The sequence below is a fragment of the Catharus ustulatus genome, chromosome 3 (genome assembly GCF_009819885.2).
Source record: "Catharus ustulatus isolate bCatUst1 chromosome 3, bCatUst1.pri.v2, whole genome shotgun sequence".
Lineage (NCBI taxonomy): Eukaryota > Metazoa > Chordata > Aves > Passeriformes > Turdidae > Catharus > Catharus ustulatus.
The window spans coordinates 23,646,042-23,669,626 of NC_046223.1; the positions used below are offsets into that span (position 1 = coordinate 23,646,042).

The following is a 23,585-nucleotide window of genomic DNA, read 5'->3' on the forward strand; positions in this document are numbered from 1 at the left end:
ATTTTCTGGGACTGTTCCTTCCTAGCTGTGGGAATGTTTAAATTACAGTGCTAAACGGGGATATTGCCTGCAGCTTTCACAGTGGTACCATAAGAGGAACATGACCTTGTGGTCCTGGTTGTAAAATGAAGGACCCACCTGAAAGTTCAATCCAGAGCTGAACTGCATATTAGTGCTGCTTTATGACACAAGGCTTGTTTTTGCTGTGCTCTTACACATTTTCCTACATAAAAAGGCATGTCCTAAGGATTAAAATGATCACTTTTAGATTATCAGCTGTATTAGCAGCTGTCAAAAATGTTACTCTTGGCTCCAATCAGTTTAGGCATTCTACACTTTATTAGTAACATATAATGTTAAGGAATGATGCCTTCCACATAGACGCATACATACAGTATTGCAATCAGAGAATATTCAATGAGAACTTTTAATTTTCTCTTGAAATACAGAATTGGACACTAACAAAAGTTAAATTTTACAGCAGAACATATTTGTTATCTTCATGAGTAGACCAAAAACATGAGCAGTAAATGACATGGGTCTTACAGAGAAATAATTTATCTTAGGAAATTTTTTGCTTAATTCATTTTAGTTCCTGCATTAGCATCACTTCTCTCTCTTCACAGACTTCAGACCAAATGGTGGGGTTGGGGGCAGTCACATATTATTGTGTACAATGACAGCTTGGGCTCCATGAAACATTAATAGCCTGCCACACTCCATAGGGAGGTACATACGTGTATTGAAATACAGCAAGTGTAAAGGTCACACACACACTCCCATTCACACAGGAAAACTAGCAAGTTCAAAATGGAAAAGGAAAACAATAAATGTTTACAGCTTAACCTAATTTCACGTGGTTCTAGACACACAAGGTAGTCCAAATATTTGTCAAAAATCATTTTTCCATTAAGAACATGGGCTGGCAGCTCTAACTACACACTCCACTGATTGTCTCAAACAACAGACTGCCTTGAACAAAAGAGATGACCAAGAGGCTGAAGTTAGAAAAGCCCTATTGATGCCTTAAGTTTTAGTTTTCATATTTTCCAGATTCTGTACTGCATCAGTATATAACTCTGAACTTCATATAAAGCATTAGCAAATTCTCCTCACAGTTTAGTTGGACAAAACAATCCTTTTCCAGCCTGAGAACCAAAGACACCCTTGCAGCTTTGGGCCTAAAAAGTGCAAACAACAGCAAATTGAGAGCAATTCTGGGAGGATGGGACTTCATAACCTGAAGCTGTAATTGGACAATTAACCCCAATATGTGAATGGACCTAAACTTATAAAAGTGTGAAAACGTGTGACCCATGGTGCATCTTGCAGGCTCTTGTACAGCCCAAGGTGTGTCCTTTGAAGCCTTTTAATAAACACCTACTTCATTCCTTTACACTGTCCAGCCTCTGTTCTAGGTAGCCTCTCACAGCATCGCTATTAATCTGAAATGCTTCATAGGTATTTTTGCTATGTCTTTCCTTGTTCTTTCTTCCTCATAAAACATGGGCATTCAGCAACAGGAAAAGATGTTACCAAAGATAAGCACCTATCTACAAATACTTGTTCTGAGGGACTTAGCTACCAGCAATTCCAGACTACGCCCTACAGGCCTGGTATTTTCACACCCAGCCAATAGAAATGAGGGGTTTAAGGCCATGGTAGAAATCCTAAATAAAACTGTGTCAATGTTCTCTGAGTCTCTTCCACTGAAAATACCTAAAGTTCAAAAGTGGCTGGGAAGAAACACAAAGATAAGAACAAATTTTAAGGCTAATCTCTTGATTTTGTAGCTGAAAGTTATCAATTGCACAACCTGCTGGGCTCCTGGGAACTTGGGGCAGTCCCCTTGTTTATGCTCCCCACTGTGTGTGTTCTCTTACATCCTCGAGAGCTCACCTGAAACACTTGAAAAAAACATAAATTGAAAAACAAAGCTGATGCATGGGATTGGGATCTCCCTCTCACTTGGCTTCTTACACCTAGAAACATCCTCTCCTAGTTTATGAGCCATTCCATTCATGATACAACTACCTTTTTAAACAGTTAGGATTTTTAGCCCCCAGCTCTACTCTTGCTGGGGGGCTGAGCCAGGATCTCAAGGCTAAGAGTCAGAAACCCTATTTCCAATTCCAGATGCATGTGGAATTTGCAGGCTAAGAAGTCTGCATGAACTCATAGCAACTTTCCAGTATCTGAAGAGGGACTACAGGGAAGTGGGAGGGACTCTTTGTCAGGAATTGCAGTGACAGGACAAGAGGGAATGGGTACAAACTGAAAGAGAGGAAATTTGATTTAGGTATCAGGAATAAATAAAACACTGGAACAGGTTGCCCAGGCAGGTTGTGGACACCCCAACCCTGGCAGTGTTCAAGGCCAGGCTGGATAAAGCCTTGAGCAAGCACTGGGAGATGTCCCTGCCCATGGCAGGTGGGTTGGGAGCAGATGGTCTGTAAGATCCCTTCCAACCTCTCAACATTCTATGATTGATTGAGTGGATGTTGTCTGCTATAACCCAAATATTAAAAGCAAAAACTACAAAGCCTCAACTATTCCAAATTTATTTCTGTCATGAGCTAGAACCTCAATTTCTGGACAGATTAAAGGACTATTGCATTAAAAAATACTGATTTGCTCTTTATTCTGCTGCTGAGCCTTTCATTTAAATACTTTATCATTGTCTGAAAATAGCTCACAGGTTTCCAACTTTCAAGCTGCTTTTAGCAGGGGGATATTAAATCCAAGACGTAATTAGGCCTCCATTATTAGGAATATTTTCTTTTCAGGGACCCAGCAGGGTTTCCAGCAAGCCAAAATCTTGTTTCAACCTTTGCAGAAGGTAGCCAAGTAATTTGCCAGAAGATAAAAAACACAAGGAGCCAAAACTAAAATATTTTTTCAATAATCAGTTGAACATAACTAAAGAAACTGGAAACTAGTAGTGAAGAAAAGAACTGAAAAATAAATTTTAAGAAAGAAAGAAAAAGACTCAATCTTTGATTTTGAACAGTGTGTATTGAACAAGTCAGCAAACAGCCTGGATACTGCCAAAGACTTTCTACTGGACATTTGAAAACAATTCCCCAAAACTATAAAAATATTATCTTGTTACGATTTTGCAACACCAAAAGTCAAAGCAGCCACGGGGCCATGAACAATAATATTTTCTATATCTGTATCTTGCTGAAAAACATGTATGGGTTTTGGCACACGTTATTATCATTTTTCCAAAGGGAAAAGCCACCCATGCATGTCACCAGGCAGAAACTTTCACTTTTCTCACTCAGGCTGAAAACATGTACATCCCATGATGGGGCAGCTTGGATGTAAAGGACTGACACAATTAAAGCATCTCTACTTTCACTCCTCTACCCTTGCCTGCCATCTGAATAGCCAAGAGTTACTTTTCCTATATTCAGCTACTTCAGCAGTGGACTCCAGAAGAGTTCACCTCTCCAGGAGCAGCAAGGTCTGGCCATTTTCTCCCTGCACTGAACCTGGCAGAGACATGAACCCTTTTTGGTAAGGCAAGTGTTCCAAGTGTGCTTAGTTTGTTCTGATAGGTCTTCCCCTGTCCAAAACATTTATCATACAAAATGTTTAAATCAAGATCATCACATTTAGAGGCTAAGCTTAGAAAGATAAGTTTTCAGGGCCCTTTTTATACAAAAGGATTTTCCTGAGTCTACAGCGAAATAAGAAAAGCTTTTAATGATATTTGTTGCACTTAGAGACTACCTTGGAGTTTGCTGTTGTTTAAGCCCAGCCATCCACCAAGCCCCAGGCAGCTGATTGCTTGCTCCCTTCCCCACCAGTGGGATTAAGGATGGATCAGAAGGGTAAAAGGTGGAAAACTCATGGTTTGAGATAATGACTGCTTACTAGGGAAAGCAGAAGCCACACACACAGGCAAAGAAAAACAAAGAAAACAAACACAAACAAAGAAAAACACTGCTTTCCATGGGCAGGCAGGTGCTCAACCACCCCCATTAAGTGCAGTAGCTACTTGGGAAGAAAACACCATCACTCCAAACATTCCTCCCTTCCTCCTTTTGCCCCCCACTGTATACACTGATGCCAGATGGTCTGGAATATCCTTTGGGTCAGTTGGGATCACCTGTCCTGGCTGTGTCTCCTCCCAGCCTCCCATGCACTCCCACCTCCCTGCCTTTTCTGATGCAGAAAGGCCTTGGCCCTGTGCAAGCCCTGCTCAGCAATGATGCAAACACCTCTGTATGATCTACCCTGTGCTCAGCACAAACCCAAAACACAGCCCCATGCCAGCCACTGTGAAGAAAATTAACTAGCCCAGCTGAAACCAGCACAGAGTTAAATAATTATCATCTGTGGAAATCTTTGTAGCAATCTGTGGAAAACTTTGTGTAGGATTCCACCTTCTGGATGGCACTCCGACACAGCATCACTGATGGCACTGAACTAGCAGGCTCAGTTTGCTGAGCTAAAAATCAAGTGTTTCCAAAAAGTCCACTAACCCAGGTCTGAATTTCCCAGCAATTGTAGTGCCTATCTGTTCTGTGGGTGTGTAGGTAGAGCACAAGGTAAAGGAGAACATTTTCAAAAGCACTGCAGTGAGAAACCCCCATCCCAAATATAGATAAATGAAGTAACAAAAAGTTACTGTAAATGAAGTCTCCTCATTTTGCAGCTAAGATAGTATAAAAAAAATATTTGATCAGAGAAAGTGAAAATATCACTATTTTTCTGCCAGTCATCCTTACAGCTTTTAACAAAAGACATGATTTAAGTTACACAAGCACAGGAATTTCACATGAGACAAGTGATACAATTCATAAAAAGGACAGAACACATTTTCTGATAATCCAAATACAAATATTCAGAGGTTTAACACACAAAATGGAATTTCTTCAGCAGCACTGATTAAACTCAAGATGAGGCAGGGATCTTCTTTACAAAGTAAAGGCACTGGCTCTTTGTAAACACGTACTCCTCTCTCTTTAATTGAGAAAGCACTCAAAATATTCCATGGAGGAAACTTGTGTGGTAGTGTTACATTGCTTATTAGTATTTCACAATAGAGATATCAAAGGCCTTTGTTCTCCTTTTTACTGTATTTAATAAGAGATGGTTTTTTCTGCAATTTATCTAGTGAGAAATTCAAATCTCCCCAGAAATGCTACAATGAAGCTATAGAAACAGTGTTGTCTCTTATCTGCCTTCTGATATCTATAAAGAAGTTTCAAGGCAAAAGAAATGTTAGATGCCAGTATGAAACACACGTCATCTCTTGTTTTCAGTATTGTGCTATCACTTTTCCAGAAGGAATCATTGGCTTATATTCAAATACAGATACATTTAAAATAAAAAATAAACTCTTGAACATCCTCCTGCTGTGCATCTCCCCACTCTTTGACTTTTCAAAAGCACCAGCAAGACTGATCAAGAAAAGATTAGATACTTCTGATCATGACAACTGTACTTCAAGATTCCTGGTTTTTTTCAAGTATGCATCCTGAATGTACATGTCTCCCTACTGTGGAGAGTGTTCACACAGCTCCTTACTAATGAAACTGCAAAACTCGAAAGTTTCAAAATAAATATTCCATTCAAAGGTGAATTGTCTGCATCTTGGGCAAAATGAACTGAGCATCTTCATAGCTTCCAACACACAACTACCACCAATATCAACAAACACAAACACATTTTACTACTCATACACACAAATCCAGTGATGACACTAGCTCATATTGTTCCATATGTAACCAAACTTGTGCGTTTCTAAGTCACCTTCCTCCAGCTTTATAAAGCTGACTGAATCTTTAAAGTAGTGCTTTCAGGTTCTACAGGACTGTCAACTGGTACCTGAAGAGGGAGATAAAAAAAATAAAAACAAAACAGGAATTAAGCTTGTTATTCAACAGGATTATTCTCAAACTCAGTATTCTTGGGTAATTATTAGGTTAGACTCCAACAGTATATGCAGCTAACTACCCCAATTAAGCAATTATATAAAACCCTATTTTCACTTCTTTTTGTAATTAAAAAAAAAGACCAAACATAAAATTTAGTTTCTTAGTGTAACTCTAAAGCATCTATTTACTATATTATAAATATTTGCCTATATTAATTTGTCTATATTATAAATATTAATATGAAGGTTAACTTCCCATTTTTTTCTCTGTTACAGCACAGTAGAATCTTGATCAAGTTTCCGTATCAAAGTGATATTGAACACTATTAACACAGGCAGGACTCAATCATGTATGGCCACATCAGAGCAAGGACTGGAGCGTTCCTTACACCCTGGCTAATAGGAATGAAGCTGTGTGTCGATCTGGGCTAATGAAGAGGTGGTGGTGGAAAGCAGATGAGTCATGCACAGCCCCAGAGAGAGCCCCAGCTGGGAAACCCACAGGCTGCCACACTGAGCACAGGCAGCTGCTCAGGTTTCAGGTTCAAGTTAGCTCAGACAGCACCAGCTCAGAACTTTCTGAACTCACACAGACACTAACATGTACAGTTGGCCACAGATGATCAAAAGCTGCTGGGTACACACAACACCTACAAGCATGGCAGAGGATCTTGCAATGTCTGACTCCAAAAAGCTGTCTCCTATCTTGATCCAAACAATCAAAAACCCACAGCACTGAAAAAAAATTCCACTGAGAGCTTTATTTCTACTAGTAACTGTAGTAGTTAGGAAAAGCTGCTGAAACAAGGAACCTTATGATCATCAGAAAATGCTGTGCTCACTTTCAATTTAAATTGAGAGCATGAGCAGAAGAACAAACCTAGCTCTTTATGCAGCACTGCAAAGAAACTCCAGCATGGCTTCATCTGAAGGGACTGCAGGTATTTTAAATAAAATGCATAGTCTATAGGATGGCCTCATAATCCAATAAACAAAAAGGCTTCACAATTTACAATGTACCCTGCTATTACGAAAAAGCAAGATTCAAGCAATAAAATAATACTATTAGCCACTTAAAAATCAAATATTAAAAACATTCAAAAATTAAAATAAAAATCTGAGAGCAGAAGTTTTTTTTCAGTTTTTTCATGGGAATTAAGGAGAAAACCAGATATGTGAGGGCAGCATCCCATGTGGCTCTGTTGTTCAAAACCAGCATGGAATCAGTCATAAGATTTTGTCAATTACTCTTGCAGCTGATATTGTTATGCCAGCAGAAGTCAAGCATTCAGGTTGGTAATGCAATCATGGTAAAAGAGTCACCACTTACAGCTTTAACGTCCAAGTTCATAATCCCTGAATTCACATTGTGTCTTCGCAAATCTGATTTTATTAAGGCTGAAAAAAAAAGAGAAAAAGGAAAGCTGGTTCACACCTTTGCAGTGACATGCAGTTCAAGGGAAATGTTTGTTTAGTGCAAGCACACAGAAGCTGCTTTCAGCACATTTTCAAAATACCCGTATCCACTCTTTGCAATTTGAACTGACTGACAATTTGAGCTTGCTCCTCACAAAGCACACAAAGCAGGAAATGACAATAAAATCTTATAAACCAAAAGAACTTAAAGAAAAGCTTGATAGTTTCAGCACTTTCAGCACATTTGTAACTCAACATGGGTAAGTCACTGGCACAGTTCCAGAGTGCATCAGCAGTTTCCTGCATTTGGAAAACTGTAAACTGACTCCATTTATGCATTTGTTTCCATTTCTCACCCCACTTTGGAGATGGACATCTGTCTCAAATTCAAGATGTGTGAAGAAATGGGGGTCAGATAGCTGTTCATATATTAGCAACATAATCCTAATAGCACATATATTTTTACATTAAAGAGAAGCTATTGCCTGCGCTTGTAATTACCTGTTAAAATAATGCCCACAAAAATCCAAGCACAAAGGAAGATGTTTCCTGCACGAGGACTGTAGTCTGTTGTGAGCTTTCCTTGAACAAGTGTAAAGACAATTCCAAATATCTACAAACAAACAAGTAACTTCATCAGGATTACACAGAAAAGAGTCATCATTTTACCTTTAAAAGTTCCAGGTCACATCTTATAGAAATCAAATTTTTAAAAATACAGGACTGCAGCAACAGAACAGAGACTTAGCTAAGGCTAAGAAAGCCTTCCTAGACTCGAGCACAGTGGCCTTCCTGAGCATTACTTCACTTGAAGAAATAAAATGCTGTTACCTGTGCTGATGCATTAAGGAGACCTGAGGAAGTGCCTTCAGACTCTGGATATGTAATTTCCACAGCAAATTCAAACCCAAGTGGAAGATAGCCAGTCATGAAGAACCTGTTGAAGAGGAGAGTAAGAGGATGACAGGCATGGCCCTCATCTCTTACTACAGGTAAGAAAACCTAACATACACACGTGGTATTATTAATTAGCTACTGCAGGCAGCTTTTTGAATTAGAACCAAACAAATTGACCACATACAGACCTTTCTTATGTCCATAAAAATAATAGATTAAATTTACTGAAAAGTGAGTTACTTTAGATTTATTCTGATGTAACAGAAGGTGAAACCCTATCTGTACTGTGAGCTAAAGGCTGAGATCATGGTGACAGAATACACAGTAGAATTATCTAGGTAGAACATTTAAACATGTTTCAGAACAGAACTGCAGTAAATCTTGCAGTGCTCTTTAACTGCTCACCCAAGCACTCCTCCAGTGACGAACACTACTATAAGGTATCCGAGGTCCAGGGTGAAGGTAAATACCAGCAGCCCAATGAAAGAGAGAATGTAAACAATCAAAGTAGTTTGCCTGCAACCCAACAACAACAACAAATTAACATTGTTAATAGAAGGCCACAGCACGTTGCTGAAGCATGGAATGATAACATTAACATTACACAAGCCATTCTAAAGCTGTAAAATTTGCTTCATGTAATTCTGCCTCAAACTTAGCATGCAGTGAGCACATAGCCATTCCTGAACTCTTCATTGTCTTGGTTATCTGGCTGCTGCACTCAAGGCTAAGGACACTTACTCACTCTCAAAGAATGGATGATCACAGCACATACTACTACCTAAAGACAATTTTAGTTCTCTGCTGTTTTGATCATTCTGCAGTGCTGCCCATTGCACAATACATGAACACAGGAGCAGCTGAGCACAACACTATTAGCAATAAAAGTCAGCCTACCAAGAGGCAAGTCAAACAAATCTCATTACAGTGTTCTATTTATTTTGAATCTGGAAGAAAGGATGTCTTCCAAATTCTTAAAGCACATATTTATAAGCCAAAGCACATGCAGAAACAAAGCCAATCTAGAGCATTAACATCCATTAGGCTTGTAGAGGCACATAATGTACTAAGAGTCACAGGGGAGAACTACTCCATCACAAACAGTGCTTGCTCCTGGGGGCACCACACCATGGATGATGCACCCAGGAGCTCCTATTCCAGAAAAGAGCTCTGCTCCATGGTCATCCCCTGAATTAAAGTAAATGTTACACTTACTAATGGGATCAGCAGTAGCATACAAAAATTGAGAATCCATCAGCTGGCCATTTTACAAAACTACGCAGGGTAGGCTTTGAGACTTCATGCTTGCCTAGGAGAAGAAGCCCACTGGGCCACCTGGCCAGTGTATGTATGACCTACAGTGCTCTCCTTCCACTCCTGAAGAGACAGGAGTAGATGACAAATCCCTTTGCATCTTTGCATTCTGCTCCCTCGTTTCTTTTGGCCAATAGCCAGTAAGAGTCTCAAGCTTTCACTGCAGCCACAGAAATTTGTCTCCATCTAAGGCCACTAAAAGATCAGGGACAAACTGCATTTCACCAGCAGTTCATTTCAGCCCTTACATTGGAGTATTTTCCTAATGCAATGGCACCACTCTCCTACCCCTAACCCCACACATGCCTACCCACACTTACTTGTATGTTTTAGTGTAATCCAGCCACAAACCACAAATAATCGAACCCACCATTCCTGCCACCACCAGTGTCAAGCCAATTCTCCCAGCGTTCACTTCTTCTCCCTTTCAACAAATATTTATATGGTGCTCATTAATAACTTGCTTCCACTCAGAGTCAAGTTCAGACCTCTTGGCAGTCATAAGTGCAAACAAACATTCCTGTGACTCCCACAGCTGTATGGTACAAGAAATTGTACAGAGGTATAAAAGAAACCAAACGTCTGAGCACACATAGCACCTACAAAATAAATACCACCTCTGCAAATATTCAGTGAAAAAGAGGAAGATAAGATCCAAGGAACTTACCTCATAATGAGTTACTATCATCTGGTTTAGTAGTGTGGAGACAGAATAAAATGCCCCAGTCATAATACCTGCAGTACCAAGAAAAAAGCTTCAGTCATGCCAGGTGCAGTCATGCAGATTTATTACCCTAAAGAATTAATTTCCTGACATTTAAGACTAACAACACAAAACCTGTCATGTGGCAGGTATAATCTCATCACTGGACCTATAAGCGGTATTTTGCATCTTTACAGATTTACCAGCACTGGCAAACATAAGGAAATTAAAAGTTTACTGAGTAAATAAAAGCAAATAAAAGTAAATAAAAGTTTGACACTCCCTCCCCCATAAAAAAAACCTTCACAATTAAAATGCTGTGTGCTTCTGGCCTGCATTTGAATCTTTCTGCCAGACTACAAGCAGATAGCACCACTTACCATAACTGATTAGCAAAAGTATAAATGGAATATTTCTGAACAAGTTAATAATGGACTGCTTGTAGGAGTAATCCTCAGGAGGTTTAGTTTGCAGAACTGCTTGAGAGTGACTGGGCGGGTATTTGGGCTTTTCTTCAAACACTGGGGAAAAAAGAAGAAGGAACAATTTTTTATTAATCTCTGCCAAACTAATGTGCTTTTTTTTTCCCATCTTTTTTTTTTAAGTGTTTCAGCTTGATGAATTTCAGAAGATTGACTTGCAGTTTTAATAACTCCATGAAAAAAATTTCTAGATTTTATTATGGAAGAACTAAGTCACATCCACAAAGGATGTGTTATTTGGTCACATCTGATTGCTACCAAAATATGGTAAAAGACAGACCTCATCTGCAATACGTCAAGACCTTTGTATATAAACTGTAAGATTAACAGAGTGGCTTCACATTATATCATAAGTCCTTGCAGCAAAGAAAATAAGAGAAATAAATATTCTGAAAGAAATCACCCCATGTGAAGCACGACAGAGTGAAATGGTTGCTGCTTAACCCTGGCACAACAGGAAAGTGAACACAAAGTGGAAAAACTGTAACCTCAACTACTGTGAGCAGTCAGTTGCTTTAAGTGAGATGTTGGGAACACCCCCTATAGCCAGCATGTAAATCCCAGTGATTTAAACACTTACCAACTCCTGCTAAGAAGAACAAAAGTGTGGACACTATCGCAGTTCCGTAGAACATGATGCTGATGTTATGTGCCATAAGATCGATATCATTTGGCGTATTTGGGACCAAAACAGGTGGCAGCAAAAAGCCAATTGCAGTACCAAGCTGTAAAGCAAGAAAACAAAACCAAAAATTACTTCCCTCTGAACATAAATATTAACAGAAATGAAAAGTCTTACCAGGTAGAATTCAGAACTGTTATCATAATAAGCATTAATAAAACTTTGGTATCACACTTCTGAGCCACTTGCTCTCAACATTGTTTTACAACCAGATCTTCCATAACTCAAGTTTGAACCTTTTCATCTCTCAATTGAATTATAATACCACATTTAGTGTACATATTTACACTGCACATAGTACTTATACAAGAATCTTTGCACTTATACAAGAATGTGAAAGTACCACACAAGAACATAAATTTGTGTCAGTCATCCTGCAACTGAAGGGCTAGAGATGACACAAGATTCCAGCTACTCTTGTAGAAGTGTTCTTCACTTGATGTCACACTCCTGCCACTAGAGTAGCAAAGCCTGACTGCAAGGTTTACAGCAGAACAGACAGAGCAGAGAAAAGGAATATCCTTATTAAGACCAAAACAAATAATTATTGCTAGGGAAATAGATACGTGGAGTAAACTGTTTTGTATGTGGAGTAAATTCCAGCATAACTGATTTAGCATTAAAGAGACATAAAACAGGGACTGAAATTTTGGGTATATATGTAAAGCATTTTAAAACATGAAGGAACAAGTCCTGAACTATTCTCCAGTTTCTCTCTTCTGTTCCCCCAAAACTAAATGGCATTTTAAAGTGTTGAAACATTTATTTTAGGTAAAAATAAATGAAAAAAAGAGCACCAAAGACTGTTAGAGCAGCAAGTCCAACAATCAGAAAGCACGCACATTAGAGGTGTGCTTACGAAGCACCTTTTGTGCATACCTTGATGAGGGTTTTGCTACCTTTTTTCCCCCCAGGCCATCAGATTGACACAGAATCCAGTGGTCACAGGAAGAATTTGTCTCCTTTTGTCCTCACGCTTCAGTGTATGAACCCTACAAACATGAACTGAGCACATAGTTACTTTTTTTCTTTAGGCATATTTTCTCCTCCCCCAGCAGGAGCCAATGCAGTATCCACAATGCTCCAACCAAGTCGAGTGAAACCATTTGCCATCATCTACATCTAGAGCGCTTAAGGCCAGAAGAAAGTGCTCCAAGGAGCTTGGTGTGCCTCATTTAAGATGCTATATACTGACGGAGCTCTGGCACTGCTAGCAGCCCTTGGCAGGTACATCACTGCATTCCCAGTGATTGGTGTTCCAGCTGAAAAGCAGCGGCATCCCAGAGGTGAGATCTGATTTTTGATAACTGCTCTGCTCCTGCCCTGCCGGCGGTCCCGGCCGTGTTTTCTGTAGCTCTGAAGTCACACACAGTACCTGATAAGCAATCGGATGGCCAAGAGCTGAGTGGGTTACAGCAACCTGCTCTGTTACATAGTTCACCTTGTGCAATTATCCAGTACAGTGAGACCCAGCGGGAATGCAGAAGGGAACGGCAATGGGATACACGGACAACATTACTGCTAACTTCCAAGTGCCTAGCTCTTCATCTCGCTACTCTTTCAGTCTAGCTTTTCAGAGTTTTTGGGGTGTTTTTAAGGAAGCAAAACCTGAAAACAGAGAAATTCTGTTGTTCTATCGACACACCACCAGCAAGCTCTTCAACAGGCACACTGAGATCAGTCCTAGCTTCCGGAGGGGAATACACTCCAGAAATAACCATGGCTTATTCTGTTTACATCCTGATCCCGTTTCCCTTGTCCATCTTCCTCGTGGTTCCCATACACACAATCCCTGCTCTCCTACTCCTGTCCTGCACCACTTCAAGCCCACATCTCAGCATCCAAGTGAAGCATCAGTTTCAGGCTCCAAGCTGGATACTTGACACTCTACTGCACAAACTGAAAACCCGCTAACTCCTTGCTACTGGGAGGACTGGTGCATGTCAGGAAGAGTGGAAATTTAGTTGCCAAAGAAACCTTTAACCTGATACCAGGATGCACATCCAAATTTTTTGCCTCACTGCTGAAAAAACCAACAATATCTGAAAAGGGACAGTTGACTTGTCCACTGGAAAACTTCCATGCAAAAACAAAAGTTTTGGAAAAACTGTGAACAGCCAGGTATCAGCTAGGTTACAACCCTGACTGTAAACATGTAACAATTAATGTCACTGCTATCGTAATCCAAAGTGCACAAACATAAAATAATTAGACTCACGTGATAAAAACCAAATCCCCCATTACCTTAACCAAACTCTATCTATGACCTCAGCCTGCACCAGTGATGCTGATTTGAATCTTAGCAATTTTTTGCCACAGGAGGAATAAAAAAAAGAAAAAATATATTAAAAAAAAAAAGCTTGGACTGTGGCAGGACATGAGGATAAAGCTACAGGAGGAAAGAGTATCATACCTGCACCTGTGCTTTCAGATGCACCTGTCCCAGCTCTCTGAAGCTGGCCAGGACCAGGGAAGTGAGGAAATCCGTGACTCACTTATCAGCTCCCAATAGTGATGTGAACTATCACAGCTTTACAAAACTTCACGAGTCACCAGGGCATTGACTAATGGCACTTAGCAATTAAAGGCCACGTTTTAAAAAGCAGAAACCAATAGATGTTGTCGCTGGGGCTCTTCCTGAAAGTTCACGTAGTTCACACCCTTCCAGCCGGGGGTGGATTCAGTCAAAGGATGCCAAAATGCGAAAATGCAAGAGAAAGAGGAAGTGGAGCTGTTGAAAAGGGTACTGATGCACTGCCTGTAGCTGTTGGAAGGCTGTGAGTGCCACACTCTGCCACATGGAGCGGTTCCTGCACAGCCGGGCTGGCCGGCAGCGCGGCATTCAGCATCACCCTCGCTTCCTCACCTGCCCACTCCCCCAGCACCACATCCCGGAGAGCGCCTTTTCGCGCTTCAGCACCTCGCTCTTAACCGGGTGCCGAGCTCCTAGCAAGCCCACCCCTCCGCAGCCCCCCTCGCTGCCCTGCGGCCCTACCTGGTTGCCCAGCACAGCCACGGCGCAGGCGGTGGAGACCTCGGTGGGGCCGAACCAGACGGAGGCGATGCGGGAGGGCAGCCCCAGGATGAAGACCTGGGCCACGGCGCACACGGCCTGGGCGGCGAGCGTGAGCGGGTAGCGCTGCGGGGCCAGGCTGCCGCACTTGAGCCAGGCTCCCAGCGCGTTGAGCCCCGCGCCCAGCAGCGCCGTGAGCCGCAGCCCGCGGGCATCCAGCAGCCAGGTGGCCGGCAGGATCAGCGGCACGTAGGCCACCATGTACACCATGGACAGCCAGTCGATCTGCGTGAAGGACACGCCGTAGAAGCCGGCGAAGACGTTGCTGAGGATGCTGTACTGGATCCACTGGAAGGCGTTCACCAGCGAGTAGCAGCTGAAAACAGCCAGCACCGCCAGCCGCCGCCGCGACAGCCGCGTCTCCAGCCGCGCCTCCGCCCGCCCGCCGCCCGCCGCCAGCATCGCCTCGGCCTCCGGGGCCTCCGGGGCTGCCGGGGCCGCCGGGGCTGCCGGGGCCGGCTGCTCCCCGCCGCCCGCCGCCTCCTTGCCGGGCAGGAAGCCATTGAAGCGCTGCAGCGGCGCCGCCGGCATCTCGGCGCTCTCCCCCTCCGCCTCCTCCTCGCCGCCCTCCTCCACCATCTCGGCCGTCTCCGCACCCAGCTTCCCCGCTGGCGGCGGGCGCAGCCCCGCTCTGCCTGCCAAGGTCAGCGCGCCGTGCCCCGCTCGCCGCCCCGCCCCGGGGCCGGGCCCAGCCCAGCCCAGCCCAGCCCAGCCCGGCGGGAGGAGCGGGAGGAGCGGGAGGCGGCCCCGGGCGGGCGGGTGTGCTTGGCAGTGTGCAGGGATAGGCTTCACACCTCTGCTCCCGCTTTATTTGTCCATCTTTCTCGGGGTTCCTTATCTGCACAATCCCTGCGCTCCTGCTCCATTTCAATCCCAACGTCTGAGTGATGTATGTGCGCACACAAGCACACACACGGACTCGCGTTTCTTTGAGTCTTTTAAACTGAGCTTACAAGGACTCTGTGCCTTTTGCACAGAGCGATGGTAATGAAGTAAAAAATCCCCACGACATCTCCAAGGACGGAGCAGCGTCACCTCCTTCCTGTACCCATTTTGGCGAGGCTGGGTGGGCACAGACTGACGCTCTGTGGCTCATCCCTCACCCCTCTTCCTGGGCACAGGGCTGGGCACAGGGCTGTGCCAGAGACACATAGCCACACCACTTCCAGCACAATCTGGGAAAATCCAGGGCCGTGATATGATTTCTCTTTTTGCAGTGGTGATACAGAGAAATGTACTGAAGTGATAAGAGATGGCTGGGTAGGGACTGAGGCCAAAATTGTAGCAGAGGGTACAGTCAGTGCATTATCAGGGCGTGTGCATCCACCCCAGTCTTTCATTACCTCCGGAGCCTCAGGCAAAACATTCCTTGTTTCCACTCAACCTCTGAGATTTGATTTGACACATACCCCAGAAAGCTGGCAGTCTGGCTCATGTGCAGAGGTGGGTAGATAGCACTTCAGTAAGCAATCTTCCCCCAAACCCTGCTCAGTCCGTGTCTGGCCACTCCTGTTGGAGTTTGTAATTCTGCTGATGCAGGCACTGTCCCCTAATAAAGAGACAGATTGTTCTCCAAAACATAATAACAAAATACAGAAATATTTAAGTTTGCTAACAATGTTAATAGTATTTTACTGGTTTCTGTGGGAAATAATTTGGAATGTGTTCAGCAAAAAACACACTGCGCATTGTTCATGGGTATGTCAGAGCCTAATCACATCTGTCTGGGCTGTGGATACACTTAGCCACCAGTCTTAAGTAGCCTCACTAATTAGGAGTTGGTATTTTACTCAAGACCAGTTGACCTATGTAAGCCACAGTTCCTGACCTTATTTACAGTATGGATAATAATATGGACACATGCTTCAAACTATTAATTTGGCTGTTTGCTTTCCCTGAGCACTTAGGTGAGCAACAATAGTGATGATTGCAGGCACCATGGAATTTTAGAGACTACTGCAAGTAGTCCTGCATTTGCAGGTAAGAGGTGTGTACAAGAAATCTGCTCTTTAAAAATAAAGTTACCTATGTCAGATTCAGGCCCTTCTTGCCTCTCTCCTTCATGCCTAAAAACTAGCCTGATTTATTTTTAGTTTTCCTCTGTAAGATCAGATGCTTGGTGAATTTCTCTCAGTTCCTCTGCCTGACTTGTTCTAAGTACAGTAGCAATGGAGCTTTTTTAAAAACAGGACCTCAAGAGGAAGAAGAATAGTGGGAACTGAAACAAACATTATCAAAGCAACAGAATAGCAGGCTTTCCCTTTAGGAATGCATGTCCATATTACACATTATGTACTGAAAACACAGCTGAGACTCTGTCTATGCCAGTACTTGCAGCACTAGCCCCTCATGATCTGTGGGTTGCCCTTGGGGTCAGGGAAAGGGCTGTGGCACTTTGGCTATGTGAAATAGGTGTAGCATTAGCATCCTAAGTGATTCTTGTTCTTTTGGAAGAAGGTACAAACATTTGTGTATTACTTCATTTAACATATTTTCTCTTTGAATTTTGGATGATTTCAAAAGTCCATCCAGAGGCAACATTTACTCCTTAAAAACAGAGGAGAATGGGTTTTGTTCTCCCATTCTTCCTTTCCCTACTTTCCCAGTCCCTCCCATTCTTCCTTTCCGTGCTTACAGCAGAGCTGCTGCCAGCTAACACCCTCGGGGAAAGGTTCCAGCTCATCCCATGCTAAGAAGGGCCGGCACATCTTGGGTTTCATCATGCCCACAGAGCATCATCTGTCTCCCCGTGCACCCAATGGCTCTGCACACTCAGTGTCATGTGCTTCCTGCACGGAAGTTGTAACTGGACACCAGGGAACTCTAGAGAAAACAAAAGGGGATGTGGATGCAGGCAAGCTCGCAGGAGGAGACTTCTTCCAGAAAGAAGCACGTTTGTGTGCAACAGATCAGCACAGGGGCAAATCCATCCTTGCTGCACTGCACTGGTCTCAGTGAAACCACACCAGTTTGATTTTCAACAGGTACAAACAATGCATTTGCATCCATGTATCTCCAGAAGTACCTTCCTAGAAAAGAAAGGAAGAGGTGGACCAAATTGACAACATGAAGGCAAAACTTTGCTATTTAACTCCTGCTGTATTTCATAGGTTTCACAAGCATTGCTTCTGATTTATAGCCATTTGTTCAAAAACAGGACAAACGACAAAGTTGCCCAGCAAGAGAAAGTTACCCCATGAGAAACATCCATTGCAGCAGTTCACTTAAAATGTAGATTTCTACATTTCATGGACAATTTATAAAGTTAAAAACAGAACACTGATGTCAAGGTTGATAGCACGGTTCAGCTTAATATTGCTGCTACCTGTTTTAAATTTACCCTCTAACTGAAAGTTTAGGCTCTCCTGAGTACTCCTGTTGGGATAGAGCCTGAAATTTCTCATTCATACCCAAGCAGTAACAAAGTTATTTTATGAATGGTGTGAAAAGGCCAAAATACCTCTTACGGATCAGGCAGTCACTGGGAAGTAAGTGATACTAATTTACTCCACAAAAATTATTTTCTTGTATCCAAATTCCAAAAGTCAGGCAGGGACCTAACACTTAATTTTTTTGGCTGGAAAAGGTTAAAAAGCAATTAGAAATGCCAAATCCTTACTTGCAGGAGTGTTGCTGTTCCTTCTGTAGCATATGTACCATTGAAAGAAGAGTGCATCTTCACAATTATTTTGAAACTAAAATTTCATCTTGCAGGTACTGCATCTTTGTACAAAAAAAATGGCTCAGAAGGAGCCTTTTTGTTTCAATCCAGGGCATTTCACAAAATACAGGAAACTCAGCTGTAGAGTGTTGCTTTCATGGTGTTACTAGATTTTGGACACCCCTAGCCAGGTTATCTCAGTTACAGCAATTCCTAGTTTTGTCTTCCTTTCCCCACCTCAAAATGGTGTCTAAGCCTCCCATAAAAACCCCACAAGTCAATCCATGTTTCAAAAACTTGAGGCCAAGGTTAGGAGTCTGAAATGGAGAATGTAGAATCTTGCCAAAAGTCCAGCAATTCTAAAACAGCCCTAGAAATTTTATGTACATCAGACACACAGTTAAGACTTCCAGATCTTCTGGTTTTAATGTTTCAAACCCTGTATGTCAGTATGCAAGGAAAATAAATAAACTTTATTTTTGGTTATGATTTGCAATGCAAAAGCTGACCTCTCCATACAGAGAAAACCTACATGACAGGAGTGCACCGGGTCCTTGTCTCCCAGATGAGTTGTTTAAACAAGAAAAGCACAGCAGCTCAAGAAAGGGATTTCAGAACAAAAGATCTGAAGTTCCAACTGAGCTAGAAATGAACTATTTTAGCTGGATGTTAAACAAACCTCAATAAGCTGGACTTGAAATAAAGTAGTTGCAGAAATACCTTGGTGGAAAGCTCAGAGAGAACACAGGGGAAAAGGTAAACATCCTCTTCCTCCTGTGCAGTCCTCATTCCAGCTACATTTTCCCAGTCTCCCCACAACTGAAGAAATAGCATTTTCTACTCAAGGCACTTGTCTGAAACTCGTTTGTAGCTCCAGGAGTTTGCCTGGCCACCACAGTTTGGGAATATGACTGCCCACTGTAGGCATGTTTGCCAATGACCTTGGTTCAGTTTTTGGATGTATTTACAGGAATATATAAGTGCACTGTAAAGTATCAGAGAAAAGTTCTGCATTTTGAAATATGGGTAATTAACTTCTGTACTGTAAACAATAGAAATTTGTGTTCCTGGGTGTTTCGAACTGTACAAAAGATGCAGAAATGTCCATCTGGTACTTCTGCTTGGCTGCCATCTGCTTTTGTTTTTGTAGCTAGCTATCAATTTCATATATGTAATGGATTTTTACCCCTGAGTTTCCTACCAAAGCAGGCAGGGGAAAAATTACAGACACTAAATAAATTTTTAATCCAAAAAAGTAATCATGTCAACAAACATGGTTGACAAAATTTATTGGGTTCTTATTCTCCAAGATTAACGGGCTCTTCATACATTACAAAAAATGTAACTTCAATCTGAATCCTCTATACAAAGTAAGAAAAGTGTATATGCCCACAAAAAATAAATTGATAAAATGCATGATCTGTAAAAGGATTGTCGTAGATGAACATTCTCATTTTTGATCAGCACTCGTTCACTGGAAGGTTTTTAAATTTGGGGAAAGGCTTGGAGGCATTTTCAGTGTTAAATCACAGATTCCCTGCACTGATACACCAGCACAGCAATGTGCTGTCAGGCAATCCTGATGTCTTGGGGTCATTCCCTTACTAAAAGAAAAGCAAAAAGCTCTTTTGTGACAGAGATTAAGTGACATCAACCTGCACCATCAGGGGGCTGTGGAACAGGAGGGGTTGGAGAAGCACCACAGTGTAACTCCTTTTCCCTGCCTATTCATTGCACTTCACCTGCCTGGTCTGTGCAGGCAGAGTCTTTGGAAATTAAATGGAAGGGACATGTGAGCCACTAAGAGCCTGGTATGAAAATGTGTTTTAGAGACAGATTGCTCACCCAAGCTTGAGAAACATTGCTACTTTTACTGTTGAGGAAAACCATATATTTAGTAACAGCTTGAAGTTCCCAGTTTCTCTCTGAAGAGGTTATCAGCAGGAAGAGAGCCTTTAAAGGCCTGCATGCATTCGATGGGGAAGATGCTGGCTGACCTCAGCTTAACTAAAAAACAGCAGGACTTTTTGTTTGTTTAGACTGAGTAACAATAAAAGTTTCTTGCCCAAGACCCTAGCTGTGATAGTACATTATGGAAAATGCATTGACATTCCAGCAACCTTAATCATTTTAACAGGAAGTCAGACAGACAGACACCAGGAACTCTTGTTGGAGCTCATGTGTTGAGAAAGCACTCCAAGTGTTCTCCAAAGACCCCTTTGATCTGTAGTCTTTTACCTCACAGCTACAAGATATAAATTATTTCAGATTAGCTGCAAACCCAGAACCTTTCACAGAAAATTCCATCTCTTTTATTGTCAGAGGAGACAAACTTAGTGCTCACATCAGCCACAGACAGTGGGCAGCTCCTGTGCCAGCACGTAGAACTTTTTGTATGTGACAACATCTACTTCATCCAGATGTTTAGAGAGCAGAGGAGAGCCTGGCCTCCTGCTCCCACCTCCACCTGCACACTGACCAGCTCAGCACAGGGAATGGGGGGCACTCAGCACCTCCAGCAGTCACCCAGCACCTGACATCCCTGAGGTGTCCACAAATGCATTCAGCAGGGTGTTTCACTGGAGCAGCAGCCATGTGGTATCAGTCTGACAGCTGGAGTGTCGACCTAAAATTGTTTGTCTTGTGGCTCTTAAATATGGGATGACAGAATTTATTTTGGAAAAGAAAGACCTTTAAGATCAGCAATTCCAACTGTTAACCCAGCACTGCCAAGTCCATAACTAAACCATGTCCCTTAGTGCCACATCTACATGTCTTTTAAATACCTCCAGCAATGGTGACTCCAGCACTTCTCTGAGCTGCCTGTTCCAACACTCAAAAACCCTTTCAGTGAAGAAGATTTTCTTAATATCCAATCTAAATCTCCCCTGGTGCAACTTGGGGCCATTTATTCTTATCTGCACCAGTGCAGCCAGGAAAATAAACATGAGAGAATGGCCCATGAGAAGCAGTCTCACTACAGCAATCCATACAGCCACATGCAAAATACGTCCCAGCTCTGCCAGAATGGCATTCAGACTGTTTAAGCCCTTGGAGATAATCCTATATTTCCAATGAACTGCAAACACAGGAACAGAGTATTTGTGTGCCTTAAGACCTCAGACCTCTGTGCTCAGAAACATCCCTGCATCCCTCCTCCCAGCCTAAGTGAAGGGATAGGGAGAGCTCAGATTGCCTAGGCAGGTTTGGCAGTCTTGGTGACTCTCCTGTCAGCTCAGCTACTGCCAGGATAAATGTCTGGAAGTGCTGGAGGAAAAGGCCTTGTTCCCCTTCCTCGGACCAGGGAGAGGTGACAGAGCAGCCAGAGCCTGGGGCAGGAACAGAGCTGGGTGAAGTTGGGATGGACTGTGGTGAAAGTGAAGCTCCCACTGCTCCCTGACAAGGGGTTGGCTTGGGAGAGGTTGCGTTTTTTTGAGGAACTGAGGATATCTAGATGTTTGGGAAATTTTATTTTATTTACAAACAGAAAACTGTTTCACTGAGAATGTCATACTGAGCTTTCCCTCAAAAAGTATGGAAATGTTTCCTTTTATCTGCTGAATACTGAAAAATAAATGCGCCTCTAGTTTCCAAATGGGCAGTTTTGTTTCAAAACAACAGCCTGTAGGAGGCTTAGCTTCAAACTGCTATGTTACTTCTCTTTTTTTTTTTTTTTTTTCTTTTCCAAAATCTAAAGAATCCCAGTATCTCATTATCACTCCAAAGGGAAACATGGGCATTGATATGTTTTGTGGCAGCCCCAGCCAGCTCCTCTTCCCTGCAAGTATTACCTTCTACATTGGTTCAGATAGTGGGAAATGATAGTTGGAAGAGAGAGCAAAAGGTCAAGGCTCGTGCAATCCAATTATAACCCTGCTGAAATGACTTCCAGGAACTCTGCAAGGACTAACCTGATCAAGCCTTGTAATAGCAAGAGGGAAAAAATAACAGCAAGAGAAAAAGGAAAATAATAACCAGCTTGTGCCTTTTCTAGGATGACAGTGTGCCAGCAAAGTTATGGAGCAGCATGTCCTGAACTTCCACAGTGTACATGTGAAGGCCAGGGAGTTGGGATCAGGCTGCAGGATTGAGCAACCCAAACCCTGCGTACCAAATTTTCTTACAGCAGGATGAGAACACTCCAAGACTTTAAGCAGCACTACAGCCACTGAAAAATGCAGAGCCTGGATTTGTTAACCCTGCCCTCCAAATGGTGAAATGGCTGCTGAGATTCCCTCAGGTAGGTAGGCAAGGACCACCAAATTAACTTCCTAATCACCAAAGGATTGGTAATGGGCACATTTTTCAGTTGGCTCCTTTTCAGTTAGCACAGTGAGACTTGCAAACATAAGGAAAAGTCTTTGCTGCAATTGCTCAGCTACCTCTTTTCCAGCTCCATGACACTTTTTTCTGTCCTATTGTCTTCTGTCATGTTTTATTTTAATATATTATTTTGAATGAGTGGAAAGGATGTGTTTTTATCCAGCAGATGAGTGAAATTTAGCATATACATATCTGTTTAAAAGAGGGAGAAAAAATACCTTGCAAGATCATACTTCCTTCCATAATCCAAATAAATCCCACTGTACTGAGCAATGCTGTGGCAGTGGCTGTTTCACCCCACTACCTTCACCACTCCTCCCCCATAGTTACAGCGCTTTCCTTGCTCCCTTGTTTCACTAATTTTCAGCATACTTTGGGATTCCTCATATTACAAGGTCTGTACTAACTAGCAGCCCTGAGCCTCTGAGATGAGGAACCATGAAAAGAAGTTTCCTTTGGGAGAATCTTGAGGAAAATCTTGAGGATGTCTCCCACATCCTCATCAGAGGCACAGCTGGAAAGGAACAGTTTTCTAGTTTGCTTTTGGCAGACACTCTGCCCCTAGATGTAAGTGCTCACAAGTATGGCTATCTTTTCATCTTAAACCACTCAACACTTAGATACAACTTCAAAACAAGCACTAGTGCTCTTTAGGGGTTGCCTGTGGAGCTGTGATGCAGGAAACAGGTGTTGAGCCTAGTTAAAGTCCCACATGTGAAGGAGACACCCTGGGAAAGTTTCTGACTCCTACAGACAAGTCCAGTTGTTTGGCTGTGCCAGCTGCTGCACAAGGGCTCTCTGCTGCTCCTCACATTGCTGAGGCATGGACTCAATCCGTGATGTCCAGCCCAATCCACACAAAAAGCCAGAAGGTTTTACCAAAGAAGAAACAGAGCAGAAGACAGAACTCTTCAAAAGACAACAAACCTTGAAATACAGTAATGTACAAATAATAAAAACCAAGAAATTTTGATAACAGCTGCAAAAACACTCCTGGCACAGATTAAAGGAGCTTCAGTATTTTCCCTATAATGTCTTCATTTCAGACATCTATAAATATGCTCCCCTTGTGGGATTTTGCAATTTTGCAATTTTTATTTTACTCCTGCATGGATGTTTAGCCAAGAAAATGAAGTTTTGGGGT

The 23,585-nt window shown here is 42.5% G+C and overlaps 1 protein-coding gene across 1 annotated transcript; it reads right to left on the reverse strand.

Annotated features, from left to right (window-relative positions):
* Window positions 1-316: 316 nt before the first annotated feature.
* Window positions 317-15,100, reverse strand: FLVCR1 (FLVCR heme transporter 1). Its single transcript, XM_042779118.1, has 10 exons — window positions 14,380-15,100; window positions 11,283-11,427; window positions 10,601-10,741; window positions 10,185-10,252; window positions 9,838-9,941; window positions 8,609-8,719; window positions 8,138-8,243; window positions 7,808-7,919; window positions 7,221-7,288; window positions 317-5,841 (listed from the first exon to the last, which is right to left on the reverse strand). Exons 1-10 carry the CDS (start codon window positions 15,034-15,036, stop codon window positions 5,779-5,781), a joined length of 1,575 nt encoding a protein of 524 aa, XP_042635052.1. The 5' UTR covers window positions 15,037-15,100; the 3' UTR covers window positions 317-5,778.
* Window positions 15,101-23,585: the final 8,485 nt, after the last annotated feature.

What these genes read in the sequence shown, in the direction of transcription:
- FLVCR1 (XM_042779118.1), bottom strand. Translation starts at nt 15,036, where the DNA reads ATGGTGGAGGAGGGCGGCGAGGAGGAGGCGGAGGGGGAGAGCGCCGAG. An exon ending in TGGCTGTGCTGGGCAACCAG is followed by an intron (nt 11,428 to 14,379) that starts GTAGGGCCGCAG and finishes CTTGCTTTACAG; the next exon opens with CTTGGTACTGCAATTGGCTT. An exon ending in TGATAGTAACTCATTATGAG is followed by an intron (nt 9,942 to 10,184) that starts GTAAGTTCCTTG and finishes ATTTGTTGAAAG; the next exon opens with GGAGAAGAAGTGAACGCTGG.